Source organism: Saccostrea cucullata, unplaced genomic scaffold (genome assembly GCF_032062105.1).
Source record: "Saccostrea cucullata isolate Sc308-1 unplaced genomic scaffold, CSIRO_AGI_Scuc_v1 ctg3286, whole genome shotgun sequence".
In the NCBI taxonomy this organism is placed as follows: domain Eukaryota; kingdom Metazoa; phylum Mollusca; class Bivalvia; order Ostreida; family Ostreidae; genus Saccostrea; species Saccostrea cuccullata.
In genome coordinates, this window is record NW_026919308.1 from 31,078 (window position 1) to 53,578 (window position 22,501).

Below are 22,501 nucleotides of genomic sequence, written 5' to 3' on the forward strand. Positions count from 1 at the left end.
AAAAGGATAGAATAAAACACTTGCTGTGGCATCCATCTCAATATTAAGATATATCGACGACGTATTGTCAATTAACAATGGTAATTTCTATTCCAATGTCGATACGATACATCCTGGTGAGCTTAAGATAAAATATACCACAGAGTCTGAAACATATCTTTCATACCTGAATATTTTTTTTTGAAGAACTCGTTAATTGTAAACTAACAATCAGGTTTTATGATAAACAAGATAACTTTAACTTTTCTATCGTTTTCGTCCCTTACTTATGCAGCAATATACCTATATCTATATCTCAGTTGATTCGATACGCAAGAGTATGTTCTACGTATGAACAATTTCTTAAAAGAAGTTAATAATTGACAAACAAGTTGATGAAACAAAGATATCAGCAGTCTCTTTTAAAGTCATCATTTCGTAAATTCTTTGGTCGATACAATGACCTTGTAGGCAAATACAATTTATTTTTTAGTCAAATGCTGACTGACGTTTTTCATACAAATTGTTAGTTTATCATTGAAACACTGAGTTGATTACGGATTTTCCGTAATTTCCCGATTATGACAAGGTGCACACGGCGGGTGTGACCGATCAGCAGGGAATGCTTACTCTTCCATGGCATCTGATCCCACTTCTGATATTTTAGAGGCCTGTGTTTGCTCTGCTCCTAATTTGTATTGTTTTATTGACTTTGATATTGAATACTGTTCGTTATCTCCATATCCTTTATTGAAATGAAATTGCGACATTTTTGAAAAAAAAAAATTAATTTTGGCCAATCTCGATCAAAATAAAATCGATTCTAACCAGAATTGTACAATCATTAGAAATAAATAACATTTTCCCAGAATTACTAGTTTTATTAGGTGTTATTAGGGTTGAAAATATTTGAACTTGACAATCAAATACATTTCCTAATTGTTAAACATTTACATGAAGGAGACATCAAATTACTATTTTATTCATTTTTTGTTATTTTGATCGGGATCAGTTTAATTTTGATCGGGTTAGGTCCAAGTATAAAAATAGAAAAAATTCTCGTTTGACATGTAATATGCAGTGTAGAGTTTTCTTTGAGGGTTTTAAATTAGCTCTAACTGGTTGGCGTACGGTGTTTTTTTACTCTGTTTGAATACTATGTAAATTTCAGAATTTACTTATGGGTAAAACAACCTTTTAGTCATGTTTTTGTTCACATTTCTTTTACTTTCGTTTTAAATACATGTTTTCTGGTCGGAAGTTATCTTCAGCTCGACCAAAAATTTTAGGTAAGAAGTCCACACAATGCAGTTCCTTATTAACTAAATAAGGTATACACAAGATGAAACACATCCTTTAAGCCTGGTTTAATGGTGGCTTATAGGCCTTATTGATGGTTTAATGGTTGTCTTTAAGTCACCATTAAGCACCTTTAAGTAACATTTACACCATCATTAAGATACTGTACCATTGAGCCATCTCAAAGTTCTTAATGGATGCTTAAATGTAGCTTATTGGTAGCTTAATGGTGGCTTACAGGTCCTTAATGGTAGCTTTCATAGCTTTTAAACCACCATTAAGTCACCAGTAAGATACCATTAAGCCAAACTTATAGGTGCTTAATGTGAAAACTCCACTAAGCTACCATTAAATCACTATTACGCAGTCAATAATACTGTTTTTATTGGAGTAGAAATATTTTTATAGTTATTTTTTATCCCAAATTATAAATGTAAAGTTCACACATATCTTGATTTAGAAAATATAAGGAAAAATAACGAAATTCAAAATAAAAAAAAAAACCTCTCCCTAATCGGGGCGCAAACCCATGACGTTTAGCGTAGATGGCAAACGCATTAACCATTAGGCTATTACCGCTTATGATTAAACGTGAAATTATTAAACCTTTATTTTTTACAAAATTTGTTTTGACTTGTAAAAGTATTTATTTTGTTGAACGTTTCCAAAGTGTTGAATTGATTTTTTAATCAAAATATAAATAATTATATTTATAGATCTTTTCAAAAGGCTTTTATACATGTATCACATTAATATTTCTGAACCGTTGAGTTCGGCTTTTAGATTTATATAATGAATTCTTCGAAGAATTATAAGCATTAAACCATGATTGAAATTAAATTGATTATAGATAAAACACAAAAATCTATCGTCGAAAAAAAGAAAGAGGAAAAAAAAGATTCTACTGTTTTCAAATATGCAGGGGATATTAACGGTTTCTGTGTCTTAAATTTAGTGACAATCTCTGCGTTAGAGTTACGTTTACAAAAACTTTTTTTAGAATAACATATTCAGTTTAAATTCCTTTTGTATCAAAATGAGAAAGACAAAGAATCATAATTTCTAATTTGTTTTATGTTTGCTCTAAGTTTTGTAAAAATAATTTATCATCAGAATCTGTCAGTGTACGTTGTGTATCTACAGTTTCCTGTTAGTTGACTAGGGACTGGAGGATACACTTAATTAAGGTCTTTTGTCTGACCAGTCGATATACTGTACACTGTTAATCTTAGCCCGCTTCCCAATGTGTATAAATCTGGTCGGATGTCATGTTTAATCTGATCGACTGTTCTTCTGAAAATCGATTTTGAATAACAATTATTGAAGACCGACTAGATTTTGACAGATACTTATCTCTGCATTATTAAAAAAAATACTGACATTTAACACCACAAATAATTCAAATTCTTCAGGATGTTAATGTCAATCTTCGAAAACTTTTTATACCGGTAGCACCCCCCTCCCCCCCCCCCTCCAAAAAAAAAAGACAGTTTTTTTTTTCATGAGAACATGACTTTATATTCCTGTGAAATCTGTAGCGGAATGTTGCTTTCAACACATGAAATAATAATACCATCTGTTTTTTAAAGTAATATATATTTTGTGTTCATGGATGAAGATAAATTTAAGAACAAGTGATTAAACTATTTGATTTTCGGTAGTGAAAAAATAAGTTATTTCACAGAGGCTAACTCCCGGCGTGTAATGATTATTCATTTTTCAAAAATCATATACACTTTTAATAAAACATCGCATGTGATAATTTTTTTTATTTTAAGAAATCATATACGGTAATAATAAAACATGTCTTTATTTATAATAACTGTAAATTATTTAAAAAAAAAAAATTATTAGAAACCGGGAACAAGCCCCTGTTGTTATTAGCTAAATTTATTCTCAGGCCCGAGTTTATGCATGTTGACAAGAATGTTATATAGCAATCACAATCGAGTCAAAATTATGAATTCAAATAGATTTTGTGTAAATGATATTGAAATAATTTATTAAGTTAGTTCAAAGATTTGATATAAGATGCGTAAAAGTGGTTTAATGAGCTCAGCTTAAAGGTGGCTTAATGGTAGCTTAATGAAGTTTGGACATTAAGCACCTATAAGTTGCAGGTTAGTGGTGGCTTAATGGTGGATTAAAGGAATTAACTTCTGTATGCCACCATTATGTCACCATAAGCTACCATTAAGCGATTGCTTACAGGTGGTCTTTCGTCCTGTGATTGAAGCATTGACTGTAAAATAGTTATCCAAATCACGCAAAAATAAGAGAGAAATATTATGTTTTTATTATTATTTAGTTTTTTGCTACATGTATTAACAAGAAAATCTTGTTTAAACAGAAAACTGAAATTCAAATGCATTTCACGCTGATTGTTTAATGCTGCCTTACGAAATTATCGATATTCAATATATTTTTTACTTGTTACATGGATTTGAATTTTAACACAAATGGTGGCAGATTTAATTGGTTTAAGTTATGTGAATAAAAATTCTTATGAAAGGGCAAAATTCTTTTGTATATCAATATTTCAAGAGTTTTAAGTGTCACATATATACTGTCACGTGTAGAAGTATTTCAACGCCACATTATAAAAACGAATACCATTTATGAATTTAAACAAATAATGTAATTCAAACCCGCCTTCTTGGAAAATATATTTGTAATAGTTTAGGTCTTAAACAGCAACTAGTGATACGTGTAAAAGTATAAGGATAATTTCATTAAAGAATCGAGAAATCAGGTCCACGCATCATTATGATAAAAAAAATAATTCATTGCAGGGAGCTATGGTGGGACCATTTGTTTCCTATGTTGTCATGATGTGGATAGGTATAGCTAAGTACAGTGTGATAGGAGTTGAGGGAGATCTTAAGTTTCCTACAGAAACCTGTTCTGCCGATTTTAACCTGACGACTCCAATGACACTTATGACCCTCATGCCCCAGGAAAATCTTCACCTTCTTGCTGATTCCTTCCATTATTTAGATCGCACTGTGATACTGACCAATATCACAGCTGGTATCACAACAGATGCAACTCAGGTAGTTAAACACAGGTGAGATTTTTCTTTACAAAATTTATACTTTTCCAAGAATATTTCTATTCAATATATTTTTAATGCAAGATTCCAAATGCAGAATATTTCAGAGTATTATGAAACACATAAATCCATTAAAAATACTTGACTGATGAAAATTTTTAACATAACACTTCTTAAGCAAGTGCTGATATGTATACTTTAACGAAACTCTCGGCCACAGAAGCATTTTCTTATCGTTGGATTTTTTCTTACTTCCAAAATGCTTTCAATAACACACATTTATACAACCCCTTTTCGCAGCGAAAATGCATTTGAATACCATATCTATCTCTGATTTTGAAACTGTATAAACATCCTTAAAATCAAAGGTACATAGCGGGTTCCGGTTAATGTTCGACCTAGCCTCAAACTTTATTCCTCACTAAGATATTAACAGTCGTGAAGGAGAAAATTCAGGGGTACTGTTTAAGGGTGTACGTTTATTTGAGAAGTAATGTAACAGATTTGAATACATAGAAATTCTAAATAATTATCTAGATACTTTGAAATTACCAGATTTTACATACGTTTACTACCACATTTCTAGGTCAGGTTTTTTATAACACAATTGACATTTGCTTTCCCCTGAACTTTATTTGAAATTTATTTTCCTTTTAAAAAATTTGATCGTGGTTCAAGTACACTGAAGTTGATAATAAAAACATGCTTGGGGTCTTATTTAACAGTTTCTAAATAGTTTGTGGCATATAGTACAAAACTTACATGTCAATTCATACCTTTTTAAGGAAAATGATACCAGTTAGAGTTGTTATTAGTAAACTTTCTCTAAAATGTTTGGGATTTTTCCAAATATCTTTTCAGGCTCCTGGCAATAATACTTGGATGAGATCATTTTTTTTTCCCAATCTCACTTCATTCACAGGAATAACTATTGGGAAAGTGAGATTTGGAAAGTGAGATTGATATCAATAGAAAGAAAGTCTCAGTTGTATGGCAATGGGGTCTGTTGTTTTCGCAAAGTGTTAGCAAAGTCTATGACTTCTTATGTTTGGTCGTAACTATATGGTGTATGCACAATTTCCAGTTGACCTGTTTTAGTAATTCGTCCGTATATTTTTAAATTTGTACCGTTTTTGCTTATTGTATCGTATAAGTAGAATTTTTAGCGAGGATTTAATTTTGGCATTACAAGCCAGGGTGCTGACATCGCTAAAATTGAATATCGCTAAAAATTAATTGCGTATTATTTGTAATAACTTCTTTAGTTAGCATTTCTGAAATCGCTAAAATTACTTCTCGCTAAATATAAAATACCAGCTTTTAGGTAGAAATCGCCAAATTTGCGTCTCGCTAAAATTTCATTTATACGGTATTATGGCTTTTCTAAAACAGCTTTTTTCTTTATTTTTCCTCATATTCTTTATATCAGTATTTTGTTGTAAAATACAAAAAAGATCTTTGTAAGAGTTATTTTATTTCAATCTGTCTAATTTTTATTTCTTCAAGTTGCTCAGTACTTTATAGTCTTATTTACTATTTCTTATCTGTTCTAAAGGTCGGCGCTTGATGCTCTTTACTCTTTGTCCTATTTGTGGTACTCCACTCTTGGATTACTCATAGCTGTCATTGTGGGTCTATGTGTCAGTTTAGCAACATGTAAATTCTTCAACAATTTATTTGAAATCATATGTCATGTATGAAGAACGTTAATTCTTACAACGTTTAATGCCTATATTACCTTACTTATAGTGGACATAAATTAGTACAGTGTTTGCAGCAAGAGTAACTCATTTTTTTTTTTATTTTATCAATGCTCGACAAAGAAAAACCCCTAATACGTTACTTCTATATCTCTTTAAGGTCCAATGAAAGCGGATGAAGTAGACCCGAAATACCAAGTACGTTTTTGTGACTGGTTATGCTGTTGTCTACCACAGTCATTGAGGAAGAAATTAAATTGTTGTACAGGGTATAACGAGGTAATGTAAGACACTGATGCCAAAAGGTGTCCTAAAATTATCGCTGTCTATCCATCATTTTGCCCGTCTGTCTGTCTGTCTCAAGATATCTGCCTTTCTGTCGGGCGACATTATCAAATGTATCTATGTGACTGTATTTTTGTAAATCTGGAGTTAACTTTGAGTTCAAATATGTACAGTAGTAAGACATCTTAGCACAAATGTGATTCTGATTGCTATGTGGTAGAATCTTAGATATAAAATATATCATTAGTTCCATTCCAGAATGAACAGAGAGCTTATGTGAAATTAGAAATTTTATTGAGGATATTTTTTTTAAATACTCTTTTTGTGAATACATGTAAAAGGGTTCAATTTATGTTATATATTTATACGCATTTCGTCCCTGCTATTGTCTGTCTATCTCTTATAGATCTCAGCTTTAACTCCGTATTTGAATACATCCAAGATATACATCTACATTTTTTTTTTAAATTTTAAATTAAGAAATAAGAATATATTTAAATAAAACGTTTAGATGTTAAGGATAAATAACACAAACAAACTTTTTTCAGAAATCAGCATTATTTCTCATAGATTTACATTTAAATTGACAACCTGAATAATGTTTACCAAGTAGAGTGGGAGAATTTTATAAGATTTTGTCATAAAGTTCAAAAATTGTGCAAAACTTTGTATGGAATTATATAAAAGGCAAAATAAAATCTCAAATCTAAACACCAAGGAAAACCTACGATTTCTTTATATTTTAGGGATTTATTATTTATATCAATACAAATCAAAATCAGTCAAAAATTTTATATCAACCCGCGCATCCATTTTTTGTTTGTGGTAAGTACCCTTAAATACACATATTTATTTGCTAAAGCAAAATTGTATCGACATTTTAAAGTAAATCATCTCCAAACAAATTTAAATGCTACCAATAAGACATTTGTAATTAAAAACTTATTCGTTTGAAGTTGTAAAAATATATACGTTTTCGACTTACATAAATATTTTGATTCTCTTTAAACTCATAGTATTCTTATATATTCTTTGCTTCAACATTGTAGGACCAAACCAGAGACTTGTTTTCCGACATCAATGTGCTCCTTGACGGGAATAAAGATAATGATAACAGAAATGGAATTCAGACAAGGCAGAGTCAGGTTTTGTCTGCGGAAGGTTTGTGGAGGTCTGAAATCAGTGATTAAGTCCACTCCCAGTTAGACCAGAGGAAATACAATGACTTGGCAGTAAAGATGCAATATTTTCTATTATATAATTTATAGGTGAAACTGAACATTTTCAAACTGTAAGAATCATATTGAATGTTTGTTGTTACAATACATGTAACGTATGTTTAAGACTGCACAGCTAGTGAATTGAGATTTTTAATTGTTATTTTCAAATGATTAATTTTGTGTTTTTTAAAATGTTAAGTCTTGTTTGAACTATAGGGGCGCCGTCGTCTTTTAATAAGTGTTTTCAATATGTATTGCAAAGTAAAAAGTTAAAACTTGTTAGAATTATTGCAGCACATGCCTAAATCTTCCAAAGTTTGGATTTGATATGCCATCAGTTATAAAAGTACTGAAATACTGTAAAACACTTTACGTAGCAAGTAGAATATTTTAAAGTTCAGGACCTTTTAAATCTTTGTTATCTCATCTGCTTCGAAATGAAATGTTTCAAAACACCAGGACTATTCTTTTTAATGACCAGACCAGAAAATCTTTCTCTATTTGTATATTCACCGTCAAGCAACATCTTCAGGAACATCGAAATAAAGAAAGATAACTCTAATTTTCTTTCGACAAAATCATATAAACTTTTTGATCTAAAAATATTTGTTCTTTTATTTGATTTTAGATATATGATATAAACAACATCACACCACTGTTTTGATCTCGACCCTGGTATCAGCCCTTGGATGGTCTCGGCCCGCGCCCTCCGGGCTTGGGCCGATACCAACCGCTCGGGCTGATACCAGGGTCGAGATCAAAACAGCAGTGTGATATTCTATATATCTCCCCTTGTAAGAGTGTTTAGCCCTTCGTTTGGTCTGGCTTTATTCTATATTAATTATGGATACTATGGGCCTAGTCTCGCGGCTAGGATAAGGCTTTCCGTAAAATATCAAACGCTTCTAACTGTACTAACTTATCTAAAACTACTTAAATATGGCGTCATCATAGAATATATATGGCGTCAAGTCACTGTATACTTGAACTGACATGACGGGGTAAGTGTCATAAGTTTAATATTCTTTACACATGCTGCTTATTTTCGCGTTGCTGTTGAATTCAAGTGTCGGAATTGTTTTGTAGTCTCCAGTGTGCTGTTATGACGTTGAACATTTGAAATTTAAATATCCCTATTCTTTTTGCTTGTTCGATCTGCACATATTCAAACAATTACGAAAAATTTTATGTGAAACGCTTCACTTATACGGCCGTACACAGAGTAAGAATTTATGAACCGTTTATATTTGACTGGCTCAAGTAATTAACAAGGATAAATTGAAGATATTATGTGTAATTCTACCAGAAAAGTATCTATGTATATGTCCTCTAACGGAATTTTACATGAGGATTGTATATTGTTTATCCATTTTTGTATAAATCGTGATTAAAAAAGGAAAATACCCCTTCTTATGTTGGTGAGTTGAGTTTTTCGTAAACATTTAAGAATATCATAAATGGCCGTTATGTGATCAACAAAGTCATGTGCTATCACAAATTTGCTTTATAACAATACCTGATTAAACTTTAATCACAAGTTGACTGCCAATTCAAACAAGGATTACTAATTGAAATTAAAATCAAGCTCAGAATAAAATGTTTTTTTAATGCATTTTAAGCCTTCGGACATCCCTGTCATTACTGCACTGGTTACATGTGTAAAAATGGTCAGGTGGTATTTGTGAAATAGATGAAAATATAAAATGTTAACGTTAACGACCACAGCAAAGGAAGACAACGTAAAAATTATAAATCAGAAAAAAAATCACTCGAGTCATCGGCTCCAGTGAATTAAAATGGGGCAATTGAGTGCTAATAGAAATAAGGCCGTTTCAAAAGGAAACTCTAAATTTGTCATATAACCTTAAGAAAAATTAATATAGACGTATTAATAAATAATTATATACTATTTCGTTAAAAGAAATTAACTGATGATATAATGTTCCTTTTTGGAATGTATTTTTTTAAACCATCTCTCATAACAGAGAAAGTGTAAAAATAAAAATATACACATCATATTAAATATATACTATAAAAAATGTCGCCGTTTAAATGGCTTTATAGTAAAAATTCATATCTTAAAAGTTGAATAATTATCAATTATGTTGAAGATATGTCCATTTAAATTGTCCTTGCAATCTGTACTGATGTACGAGACTTAACTTCAAATAAAGGTGTCAATAACTTTATAAACAATCTGGTAAAACTCTGCTATACAGCAGACGAGATTTCTAGTTGTCTAGGCACAAGCAATTCCCTTACCGTCTCGTCTACAAAACATAACCCTAAAAAAAAAATACGGAAAAAAACACGCATTCATGTGAGTGTTTGTGTGTGTGTGTAGGGGTGGGTTGGGGTGGACCCTCCTTTTTGTTTTCAGAATTATAATATTTATAGTGAAGCGGATAAAAAAATGCGAAATTGAATATGTAGATTTTATGTTTTTTATTCCTTAAAATGTGTCATTACAGATGATTCTTCATATGTGAAATATTCATCACTCTATGATAATGATTTGAAAAAGTCCCTCATTTGACCTTTTCGAGAAGTGTAATCCACGCATGTGAATTTATTTAGAGTGATTAGAAGAAAAGAAGAAGGTACGGTTTCTTACAAATCCAGCCCTGTACTTTTGTCTTCCTTTCTGAATTATTTAATTTTATGCAGTAAAAACATACAAATATGTTTGCCAACATGACCTCATAAATGCTAATTATGACGTCATTAACCTTGCATTTCTTCGCAATTCTTAGCGGAATTTTTATTCAGAAATCATTCACTTCATGCATTGCAAATTAAGATTTCGAGATATATGTGATGTTGTAAAGCATTTGACATGATATGCGCTGAAAGTGAAATGGGCGTCGGCTGCAGACACCTTTTGCTGAAGGAAAACAGAAACAGAAATGAGTCCTTTTGTGACTTTTCTGCACAAAACAAAGAAATGTACCTAATTAATGACGTAATATTTCCAAAATAGTTCTCATCCATGCCATATTCCTTAATTACTTATCAAACCAATCTACTCAAGCCATCTAAAAATAATTTCTTTACTTGTCACAAGGTAAAAATCTCAAGCATCTTACATAACTGTTTGTATTTCTGAAGTGTTTATTGAAATTTAGATATTGATAAACTTATTAAGATAACAGACATATTTTCAATGGTATTACTTGTATATATTTAAAACAACATTTATCACAAGGCTCAATGCACATCTAGTGTACATAATAAAGATAACGGCTACTAGTTTTAGATATCGAAAATTGATTGATCATGCACCTTGATAACCCTTTTTGATAAAAAGAATAAACTAGGTATTCCACTTTTAAAGGACATTATTAAGTTAACAAATAGAAACAAGACCAAATACCAAGAAACACACCTTTAATGTGTGTTACATGTATCCTTAAACATATCTGTGGATCGATTTTCAATTAGAAAATGCACAGTAGGTCCTTTTATTCTTTCCTAGATATTTATATCAAAAAATGTTTTCTTTCGACAACGTATGGAGTTTTATCAATTAGCAATAGATAATTACATCCATTTGTCGAAACGAAAATTATGTATCTTAGTGAATTTGAAATAAAACATACCACAAAGTCTGACACATCTGTATAACATTTGGATATTTTACTTAAAAAAGACGTTAATCGAAACCTAACATACAGGCTTCTTAAACGTGGTGACCCCAACTTATAAATCGTCAACTTATACCCTGTTCACACGAAGAGTTTAATTCGCATTAAATTAATGCGAAGCAAACTTATACAAATTTTAAAAATCTAATTAAATTTCGTTCACGTGACAGCTAATGCGAAGTAAACCAATGCAAATTATTTTTAATATCTAATTCTATTTGGTAAAAACTATTATGATGTCATTTGTAAATAACGTCATTTGTGGAGAGGGCTTATATAGGCTATGCCTGTTGCCCAATCCATTTATGTATTTGTTACATAATAAAATATGTTCAAATCAAATCACCTCATTTATGCAAAACGGATAGATTTGACAAAATTTTCAAAGTGAATATAGATAATTTTGTAGTTTACATAATTTTCCTTTATTTTTCAAAAAAAAATACACAGAAACCTCAATCTAACCATCTGGCCTGTGACTTAATTCTGGCCGTACGCATGCATCAAAACTGAATTCAAATTAGCTTCGCTTAGCGTTCACATGGAGCTTATGCGAAGTAATTAATGCGCAGTAAATTAATAAGAATTAAACTATTTCGCATTAAATTCTACTTGTGAATGCAGTTAAATTTTAATTCGCAGTGACTTATGTTTAATTCAATATAACTCTCCCTGTGAACAGGGCATTAGCTTACTTGTCGGCAATATGCCTCTTTCACCTACATTATTATGCTTCCTGTCAGTTTGTCTCTATATAACCCATACCCTACTATTCTCGCATAGTGGTCTAAGGATTTATATAGCGTAAACATACTATGCCGAAATAGTGCACGGCTTTACTTACTGAATAAAATTCTTCAGTGCACACGCTGAGGATCGAACTCACGACCATGCCATTGTCAGTCCGATGCCTTATCGATTACGCCACAGAGACAATCACTGATTAAGTGAATTTTATAAAATATATAAACTTAATTTATACAATTGACACAAGAAGGAGAAAATAGACAAATTTTATTTGAAAACAGTTATATTATTCTAAGGAACATTAGATTAATATGTACAACAAAGTTTCAAACTAATTACATACAGATCGTTAGATGAACTGATTTCGTAGGGTCATTAAAACGCTTTTTTATATGACGCTTGATTGAAGGGTGTTAAAGACAATTATCAATGAGAATCGACGTCTGCAAACAAATAAGTCTTACTAACAAAACAGAAAATAAAGATGAGTTGCTTTGGGACAGAAAATCCTGACTTGTTTAGAGAAAATACTAGTAACCAATTAAAATAACTAAGCATGCAACCAATTTTAGCATGAAAATTTTGAATGAGTTCTTGCAAGTGCGCTGTGTTAGCACCGATATTTTCAGGAAAAATTCAAATGGATTGCTGCATAAATAATTACAACAGTCAGCATAATAATAACAATAGTGTTGCATTATGCATGTACTATCCCTAAATAGTTGGCTGGGTTTGACACATAGTGCACTCGCCTCCGGCTCGTGCACCATGTGTCAAACCCTGCCTACTATTTAGGCATAGTACATGCATAATGCAACACTATTATATAATTAGAGGGTTTGTATCTCTCAGTTGTTTCCATATAAGAGAGCATGCTTTGTTGCATCCACTATTGAAATAACGACCACTATTGAAATAATTACATCAATAGTGGTTGAAAGTGCATTTCAATAGCAAACATGGTAAGTAACCATTATTGAAATACAACCCCTATTGAAATAATTATATCAATAGTGGTTGAGAGTGCATTTCAATAACAAACATTGGTAATAACCACTATTGAAATACGACCACTATTGAAATATTTATATCAATAGTGGCTGAGATTAATTTCAATAACAAACATATTGCAATGTTGCAATCACTATTGAAATAATGTTCACTTTTGAAATAAAGTTTTCAATATGGATAAAATTCTTGATTTTAATAGAACTTTGAACAATGAATCCAACATATATTGAAATAAACATTTCAAAAGTTGCTGACGCGGTGAAACTTTTCTTTCAATACTGGAAGTATTTCAATAGTGGTTGAAACCTATGATTACCATATTGAAATGCACTTTCTCCCACTATTAAATAATCATTTTAGTTGTGCTCGTATTTCAGTAGTGGTTGAAACCTATGGTAATTATACAGAAATGCACTTTCACCCACTATTGAAAAATTATACCAGTGGTGCTCGTATTTCAATAGTGGTTTAAACCTTTGGTTATTATATAGAAATGCACTCTCACCAACTATTGAGATAATTATTTTAATAGTGGTCGTATTTCAATAGTGGTTACTATTTATGTTTGTTATTGAAATGCACTCTCACCCACTATTGAAATAATTATTTCAATAGCGGTCGTATTTTAATAGTGGTTACTAACCATGTCTGTTATTGAAATGCACTCTCAACCACTATTGATATAATTATTTCAATAGTGGTCGTATTTCAATAGTGGTTACTTACTATGTTTGCTATTGAAATGCACTCTCAACCACTATTGATATAATTATTTCAATAGTGGTCGTTATTTCAATAGTGGTTGCAACAATGCTTTACGTAGGAATAATTTTCTTTAAAAAAGGGGGAGCAATTGAAGAAATAATATGATAAAACAAAAATATCATAAGTCTTGTAAAAATGATCATAACGTATGCTTAATGTCGATCATACAATGGCCTCGGAACACATGGCCTTGGGATACTAGTATTATTTACCCGACCGAATCATCGGTGGATTTTTGGACTATATCATTTTATTTAACTATAAGCTTTTCAACTCATTGTTTTTTGGATATTGTATTTTATAGTTGTTCCTATACTATATGGTAAACTATAATGATGACCTGTAAAGAAATGTCCTTGGAAAATACACATTACTTTGAGAATTAAGATACTTGTTGTAAACATTTTCAGTTGGCTAACTCCTTATATTTAGAACCTGGGGATTCAATTCTGAAATCAGGATCATAGCCATCAGTATCTCTATTTAAAAATTAACTTGGAATTCTCATATTATTTGACTGGTTATTACGAAACATACGACCTTCCGATTAAAAGCAAGCGCTCAACATATCGTGCACCAGTGACTGGCGATATTGATATTCCTTTCAAAACTTAAAACCTAGGTCCCATTGTTAATGAAAAAATTTAATGCTTATAGTTTATTTATCGAAATAAATGCGCATCGATAAACTTGTTCAAATAAAAGATAAAGCAAAATGTACATGTGCTGATTAACGTACATGTAAGAACATGGTTTTACAAACAATAAGCAGTGGCGTATAGGTCTACAGAGGTAAATACAAGATTGACATGTTTCTCCTTTCTTCCTAGTATTTATAAGGTAGATTAGAAGTATATCTGTTATTTATGATGTTATTTATTATTATTTGATGAAAGTTCTCTGTTTCTGAATGAACTTGTATGATTGTGTAGGTAGACACTTAGTTTGGTAATTTTACGTTATTAGGTAGGAGACAAGGTAGAAGATAAAACATGACATGGAAGCTTTTCTGATTATGGTTATCCTTCATACTTACAAAATTTACATTTTTTAAATCATGAAGAACATGCATTCAAAAAATCGCATTTTTCAGTTGCAAATTTAAAATTCTAGAAAAAGAAATACATGTGTAATAATTCATATTCTCAAACCTTCAATATAATTTTTTAACATTTAAATTCAAGTATTCTCATCAACTTTATAACATTTTTATTTAAGGAAGGTCCATAGTTTTACGAATCCAGTTTTTATTTTACACACCAATATAAAATTCTGATTATCACTTGTTTATAGAAATAAAATCTTTCTTGATGATTGATAATAATACAGCAAGTATATATTTATTATACCCCAAGCTTGAAAAGTGGGGAAGTATATAGTATTCGGAATGTTTGTCTGTCCGTCCGTCTGTTCGTCCGTCTGTCCGTCTTTAGGGTACCCATCTCTTATCCGCAATTACTCTTATACCACTGAATGCAATTTGATGAAACTTTCACAGAATTTTTATTACATATTGTCATTGTGCGTCTCCTAATTTATGTTTTGATCCGACACACATTTTGGGTTTGCCGGCCACAGCAAAACATGGGCTTTGCCATTATAACCATATTGGAGGCGAGTGTATCATTTAGTAAGCTTATTGCTCACAATACCTCTAGTTTATTATAGTGTCATTGTGCATAAAAAAAGGAATTTTATTACATTTTTTATGGAAATTGACACTTAGCACTCTATTCATAGGATCTTTGTGTCATTAAGTACATACAAAGACACGTAATTTTTATTTGCCCTTGTGGACCCAAAGATTTTATTTTTGTTAACAAACTTACTAGAAATCTACTGTTATTGGTTTTTAGCATATATAACATTTTTAAATTTTACTTTTCTTTTTAATTTTGCAAAGAATGATCAAAAAACTTGACATTCCGAAATAGGGGGTATACGTGTTCAAAAGGCTCTTCTGTTTCATTTTTGTGGTCAACAATAATAAAATATATGTTTTTGATAACCGTAGAGATAATTCAAAATATTCTTAAATAAAAAATGGCACATAAACAGTTTAGATTCTGAGAATTTTAAAAAAAGATTTTTTGAGATTTTTTTTTATAGACGTGGACAGATTCAACATCAATGTTTTAATATTTCCAGTGAAAAATTCCAATTCTTTTTCCTGGAAAATTAATTTTTTGATTTCCACAAGTTTTAACATAAATTTGATGTGATTTGGTGCATAGCAAAATAAAATATAAAATCGGACTTCTTTATGTTCAATTTTGACTATTCAATTTTAAGAGGTAGGTCATATGAGACATGTCGTATGAAAATTAACCAGCAAAGATGTGTCTTTTATGGGTGTTTAAGTTAGTTTATGAGTGACTCAAGGTATTCAAATAAAAATATAGTTTGACATAAATTTTTGAAAGTACGGACCTACCTTAAGTATTCTCATCAACGTAAATTCTGCAACATTAAATCCAATAGTAAGAACAACAATTCAAGAACATCTTTATCAATTTTACTGGCGTGCGGTTATCGATCAAATTAAGGATTGTTTTTAAGTTTAGTGTGTGTTTTTGTGTAGAAAGCTAGCGCTTCATGAAAAAATATTCCTACGTGTAAGTCTGTGTGTTTACACACCAATATTTCACACTAAACCTAGAAACATTCTTTATATTAAATTTTTACCTGTCTGAAAGCACCAAAAATATACCCAATGTTTGAATTTATTGCTGCTCTTTCCGATACATTTTTGCTAACGTCTGTTTTGCCTCATTGTGACGTCATAAGGTAATATGGTATTAACGATTTTGACATGTTGAAACTGACCATGGAGTGATTTGCATTAAAAAAAATCTTCAATCCTAGCTGTAAGTCGTACCTGGGCATCAGCGTTACACATAAACATCTTTTTTCTCTACATCTCAGTGAAATATGAAATTAGTCTAATCTTTCAAGTGTAACTTCTGCTATCTTTGATTTAGGTAATTCTCTTGAGATTATGCATCTGCGGTTGTTAAGTATTTAAGTTTTTTTCTACGTTTATTTTCGGATGTTACTTTATTTTAAGACATAAAGTCCGCATTTTCGTGAATGTTGCAGGATAACCTCCTCAGTCTCGGAATGTTGTTTGAAAGATAAAAGCCGAGGCGTTAGCCCAGACTTTTATATTTCAAGCAACATCTCGAGACTGAGGAGGTTATCCTGCATCATTTACGACAACAAGGACTTTATTTCCATTCTACTAAGATCGCTAAAAATCGACTGATCGTTCCCTCTATAGAGAAACTAATGAGGTCATCATGCCTTGATTAGGCTTTTCCATTTAACACCAGAGGGAAAATTTGTTTGCTTACCTGTGTATGGAATGCAGACGATTTGAGTTTCGTTGCATTAAAAATAACATTTTTAAATTACAAAGTTGTTCGCAATATGCATTGATCAATTTTAATGAATATACAATAATAAAACCATTTTCCCGTTTTACTGCTTTATTGGGACTAAAATGACGTTGTTTAAATGAGTAGGGAGGTCCGTGGAATAGCCCCGCTTAGCTATAAAAACCGACAGTCATCAGCAACTTAATGCAATTTACAGTGTTTATACTGCAAAAGACGACACATCGATGTGGTCTAAAGAAGTACTTCATTCTACAGCCAAAATGCATTTGAATTGTTCAGGTTTGATAAGTGTTTCTGATCTGATAATTTTTTTTTTATGACGTTCGTTATTTATTGCAGAATAATGTCCGCAGCATTTCTTTTATCTCGGCAATAATCGTGGTAGAATTCCTGTTCATCATGTTCTTGTTATTTATAGACCAACATACCGAAAATTATAGCGTTACCATAAATAAAAAAATAATATCAAGACTTCTTATTTGAAATATTTGGTATGGAACGCGTAATGGACTAGCCTGGATTGCTTTTAAATCAAATCTCACAGCCAGGTCAATTTATTTTAAAGTATATGGAGTAGTCGGTCATATATTACATTTCAACACAGCGAAAAATCAAAGAAATGTTGAAGTAATTACAATGTATCAATGAATCACATACATAAATATTTGCAATCTATAAGTATTCTGTTTCGAAATATACATTACTTAATTTAAATCTTTCCGTTTTCAATTGAGGTCCTAATTGTTTTGATTCGTTTCGTTTTCCCTATTACTAGTGTCATTTTTACCAAAATTCTGCAAGCGAGACCTCGTTAACGACACGGTCTTTACCTTTTCATGAAACTTTTAGATCATAGTGGTATGGAAACTTTTTTCCATTGACATTTAGGGTTTTTTAATTCTCAGAGGATCGGCTTTTCCAGGAAACAACACCTATTTAATAAAGATTTTCATTGAAGGAATTGGGGGTATAGATGTGGATTTGGGTGTCCAAAACTTTTCAGCGAAAAAGGTTTCGATGTTCGGTAGGGCAAAAAAAAAAACTTCACTTTTAAATATTTGAATATTTTTGTAAAAAAAATATATAGCAAATATATTACAATATGATTAAGGCACCACATAGCGAGAGATTGCTGAATCTTTGACGTTTTATGTCTCGATAAAAAAAAAATTTAAAAGCGTCAAACTTATCATTATGGTACATCAAATTAATAATAGACCACTATAGAACATAAAAAGGTTTCGTTGTGTCAAAGTTTACATTAAAGTAAATTAAAAATTCCAATATAGTATTAAAATCAGTTTTCAGTTATCACTATAGTTCACATCTATATATACATTATTCAAAATTATATAGTGCCAAAGGTAGTTTGTAGTGCCAAAAAACTAGTATCACATTATTAACATAAAGTTTTCATAGTGATCAATATAATATTTCAAAATTTTCCTAGTTTCACTGTTTTCACTTTAGTGTTTGAAGATTTTATAGTGAAGAATATAGTTCATCATCACACGAGTGGCGCAGTGATACAGCGTCTGCTATAGAGTCGCACAAAAGTGGAACATCTGCTCTGGAGTTGCGAAGTAAGAAATAAATCCTGACGTTGAAGGTTTAAATCCCTCTGTGGGGCATGGAGATTAGTTCTTCAGATGAGACCGTATAAACTGAGGTCCAGTGTCACAGTAGGTACTGACACGAAAAAAAATTTCCTCACTGCCCAGTGAGCCTGAATGTCGAGGAAGTGATTGTCAAAATATGCAGCCCTCCACCCGCAATTGGTAGCGTCTCCATATGATTGTCGAGACGCGCATGGAACATTATTCATCAGTCTCGCAGATTATCTTGATATACGAAATATATCTGTTGAGGTCTTCTATTACCAATGAAATGATTCCACGCACTTTGCTTGCAATTCACTCTTTGCATTCAGTTCTTTTTAATATTGTATTTTTGAAAGACTTCTACTACATGTAGGTAACTTAAATATGTATTATTTAGTTTAACTGGCCTTTTTTAATGGTTAATAACAGCAATCAATGTTATATAAACAAGACGTACGTGTATAAAGTATCTATATAAAGTACAAGGCCCTCGTATATCTGAATAGTTACTTTATGAAAATTATCACTGTAGTGAATCAAATTCATCTTTATAGTAAAGAAAAGTATTAAAGTTATCCCCATTTTTCACTTTAGTTTTCTTAGTGTCAAAGTTATCAATACACTTCACTGTGGGTTTTTTTAAACTGTTGTTAATTCATAAAATATATATATGTGTAAAAAAAGAGTAAATTTTACTACGTATTTTAAACCTTAAATCTATCATCTATCTTATTTTTCAAGGTTGATTAAGAGTTTGATCTGCACACTTGATGACGAGAACCAATCATGGGTGGTATGCTTTTTTTTACTTACACAAGATCAATCATCATGATGGTAGTTGTGTTTTATTTCGATTCGAATATATTTTAATTCATCACAAAAAGCCGATTGAAACTACTATTGATAAACAATTATTAGCAGGTAATAATAATCTTCGATACCTCAGCAAAATAATTTTAAAAATCAGATATAAAAGTAAAGCTGCTAATTTTGGAACCTTACAGAAACTAATACATGTATACGAATAAAATCAGTGCAAACCAATAGATTTAAAAGAAAATAAACGTTAGGATTATTTGTGTATGAGTAAAATTGTTGAGAGCTTCGGATAAATTTACATTCGATTGCGAAATTTATTCTAAAAGCAACGACTTTTTTAATTTGATAAAAATGAATCTACTGATCGGTATTATTATAGTGTATGTATTTTAAAATATTATTTAGAACATAGATTACCCGGTTTGATTTGTTCCTTTAATTAAGTATCTTGCAATTAGTAGAACAGTTACAAGTGTAGTCATGCATTTATTCATGTTACGTATTTTGCTATGTATTGTGACAAACACTTTATATTTTTAAATCGTCATACAAAAAAATTTAAATACATCTGAACAGAAATTGTAAAATCTGAAACTTCTTTCTGAACGATAATATGCTGAATATTCGCAATGCAATAAATACAAATCAATACAAAGGAAAAAAAATTGACAAACAGGGCGTGTGTTGATTTCTTGACTGAATTTCAATTGCATATTTCATTGCTTTCCATAGTTCAAATAATCGAATAAACTTCGCCCTAAGAGAAAATGTACTTCCGAATAGAGTCCGTACGTATGAAACGAAAAATGAAAGTTTATCTACCATTTAACTCCGTAAATGTTTGCGTCGTAAAGTCTATTCATCAAAATAATGCCCCTTAGTTTTTTAACAGAATAAGAATGACTAAATGACTAATTACAAAGTTGTGTAGGGCATGATGTGTACACGGATAGTGAATTCAACCAGCTGCCTCAAAATGAGCAATAAAACAAAACTTTTTGAGCGTAAATGAAAAAAAATGCCATACCACGCAATTTTTACATTTAACTTTAATAATTTTGACATCTGAACGCAAAAACATCTTTTTTCTTTTTCTTTACTGGTCTTAAAGAGCCTTTGTAATTTTTATATATGTAAAATCATTATAGTTTCCTTTAAAATGATTTTTATCTTTTATTGTGATTAAAATACTGAATTTTTTTTTTCAGAATCAGAACTGAAGAGAGATCTCATGATAATATGCTGTGTTTGTATATACCTTATTGCTGTGCCTGTAATCTGTGTTTTCCTCCAAAAATACATTTATGGATAATACTCGGAGTCGTGCCGTAGGTATACGCAAATATTTTATCCAATATTTTATCCTCTCGGATAAGGGAGGAATAAAGTAAGTGCTATTGTATGGATGATAACATTGGCACTCAAGTGAAGCAATTTAAATTATGATAGATGTTAAATGCTGCCTTGATTTATGCATATCTTCTTACGTGCTCTGCTATGCGATTGACTAATTAACTTTGTTTTTATGTATTTATTTATTTATATATTTATTTTATTATAAATTTGTTTATCCATATGGTCATACCTTTACAATGTCTTTATCCAAGTGAAAACGAAAGTCATGCTATCATTTTTGTTTTTGAATTATTTATATGAATTTTATTTCTAATAGCATACATTACAAGATTTACTATATGATACAAAGCATCACAATATTTACTGTCGGAACTATATTTAATACACCGGTCATTTACATTCTATAGTTTTTCATTCTTGAATTGCCCTGTTTTGGAGTTTCCCTGATGCAAACAAATTATATATAATTACAATATTTTAAGAAAAAAGCCTAAATTATTAAGGGCGGGTAAATTTAGAAAACAACAAACATCAGGAAACATCAATGAAAACTCTTTGCTGTTAGAGCAATGCATTCAAGTTTTTTTTAAAAAGGCAGAATTTTGAACATAGATTAAAAGCTGATTATTTATATGTTGAAGCTTGTTCTATTAGGGGCATTCCTACTTTAATCACATATGCACGTTTGATCTCTAAATTATCTATATAATCTGTACGGTACTTATCTATCTCCCCAATAACCCTTTATCATTTCGCCTTGAAATATGCAAGATCCTGCTTAAGACAGTGTCTACCTAAGTAGAAAGTACTTATTAATATTCAGCATAAGAATTTTGCACTTGAACCAGTTTTTACATAATTTTTATATTATCAGTTATAAAAAATGTACAATTTTCTTATTTTAACATATACCTCTGTTTATTTATGTCTCTCATCTTACCTGTGTATAATATGTCAACCTATACATTTTTTTGCAATAACTGGTAAATTTATACTTTATTAGAAGAAAATAAATGGAATATTTGTACTATCGAAATTGTGAGAGTGGAACATCCTTAAAAATTAAGAACAGCACACAATGAATATGTTATAACCCTATTTTCTTTTTACGACTGGCAGTAATATCCTAACGGAAATGAAGTGATTATTTTTTAACATTACTTACAGTGTTACTTACTTACAGCAGAATTCGAACCACAAAAAAAAAAAAACTCACTATGTGTTTTGAAGAGAAATAAAATGGCAGAAAAAGTCATAACATTGAAAAAACTTTCAAATTCATTTGAAATTCATCTTTTTCTTTTTTTTATACTACGTAACAACATAAATTGGCCACAATTTGCAAAAATAATAAAATGGACTGGTAATTACATGTCTTGTATGTATTTTTATTTATTTTTGGAGCTACTTATATCTAACATTCGTATATGAAAAGTGAAGAAGAGTTTGATTAATCAAAAAATATTTAGCGTCAATATTTTTACCGGAACAATTGTATTTAATGTAATGCATACATATATTTTATTTTTTCTTGCCGCTTGTGTAATCGTGAATACTGTTCTTTATCTCCATATGTTTCATTATACATGTATGTTCCAGAAGAAATTGAAAGGTCAATTAAAATG

General features: G+C 30.7%; 1 protein-coding gene across 1 annotated transcript in view; it reads left to right on the forward strand.

The window, feature by feature from the left end:
* Positions 1 to 7,505, forward strand: part of LOC134229154 (sodium-coupled monocarboxylate transporter 1-like) — a 29,063-nt gene extending 21,558 nt beyond the window's left edge. The window contains exons 13-16 of the mRNA XM_062710862.1: positions 4,071 to 4,345; positions 5,886 to 5,986; positions 6,191 to 6,309; positions 7,365 to 7,505. Of these exons, the coding sequence (XP_062566846.1) occupies positions 4,071 to 4,345; positions 5,886 to 5,986; positions 6,191 to 6,309; positions 7,365 to 7,505 (636 nt within the window). The remainder of the gene's footprint in view (positions 1 to 4,070; positions 4,346 to 5,885; positions 5,987 to 6,190; positions 6,310 to 7,364) is intronic.
* Positions 7,506 to 22,501: the final 14,996 nt, after the last annotated feature.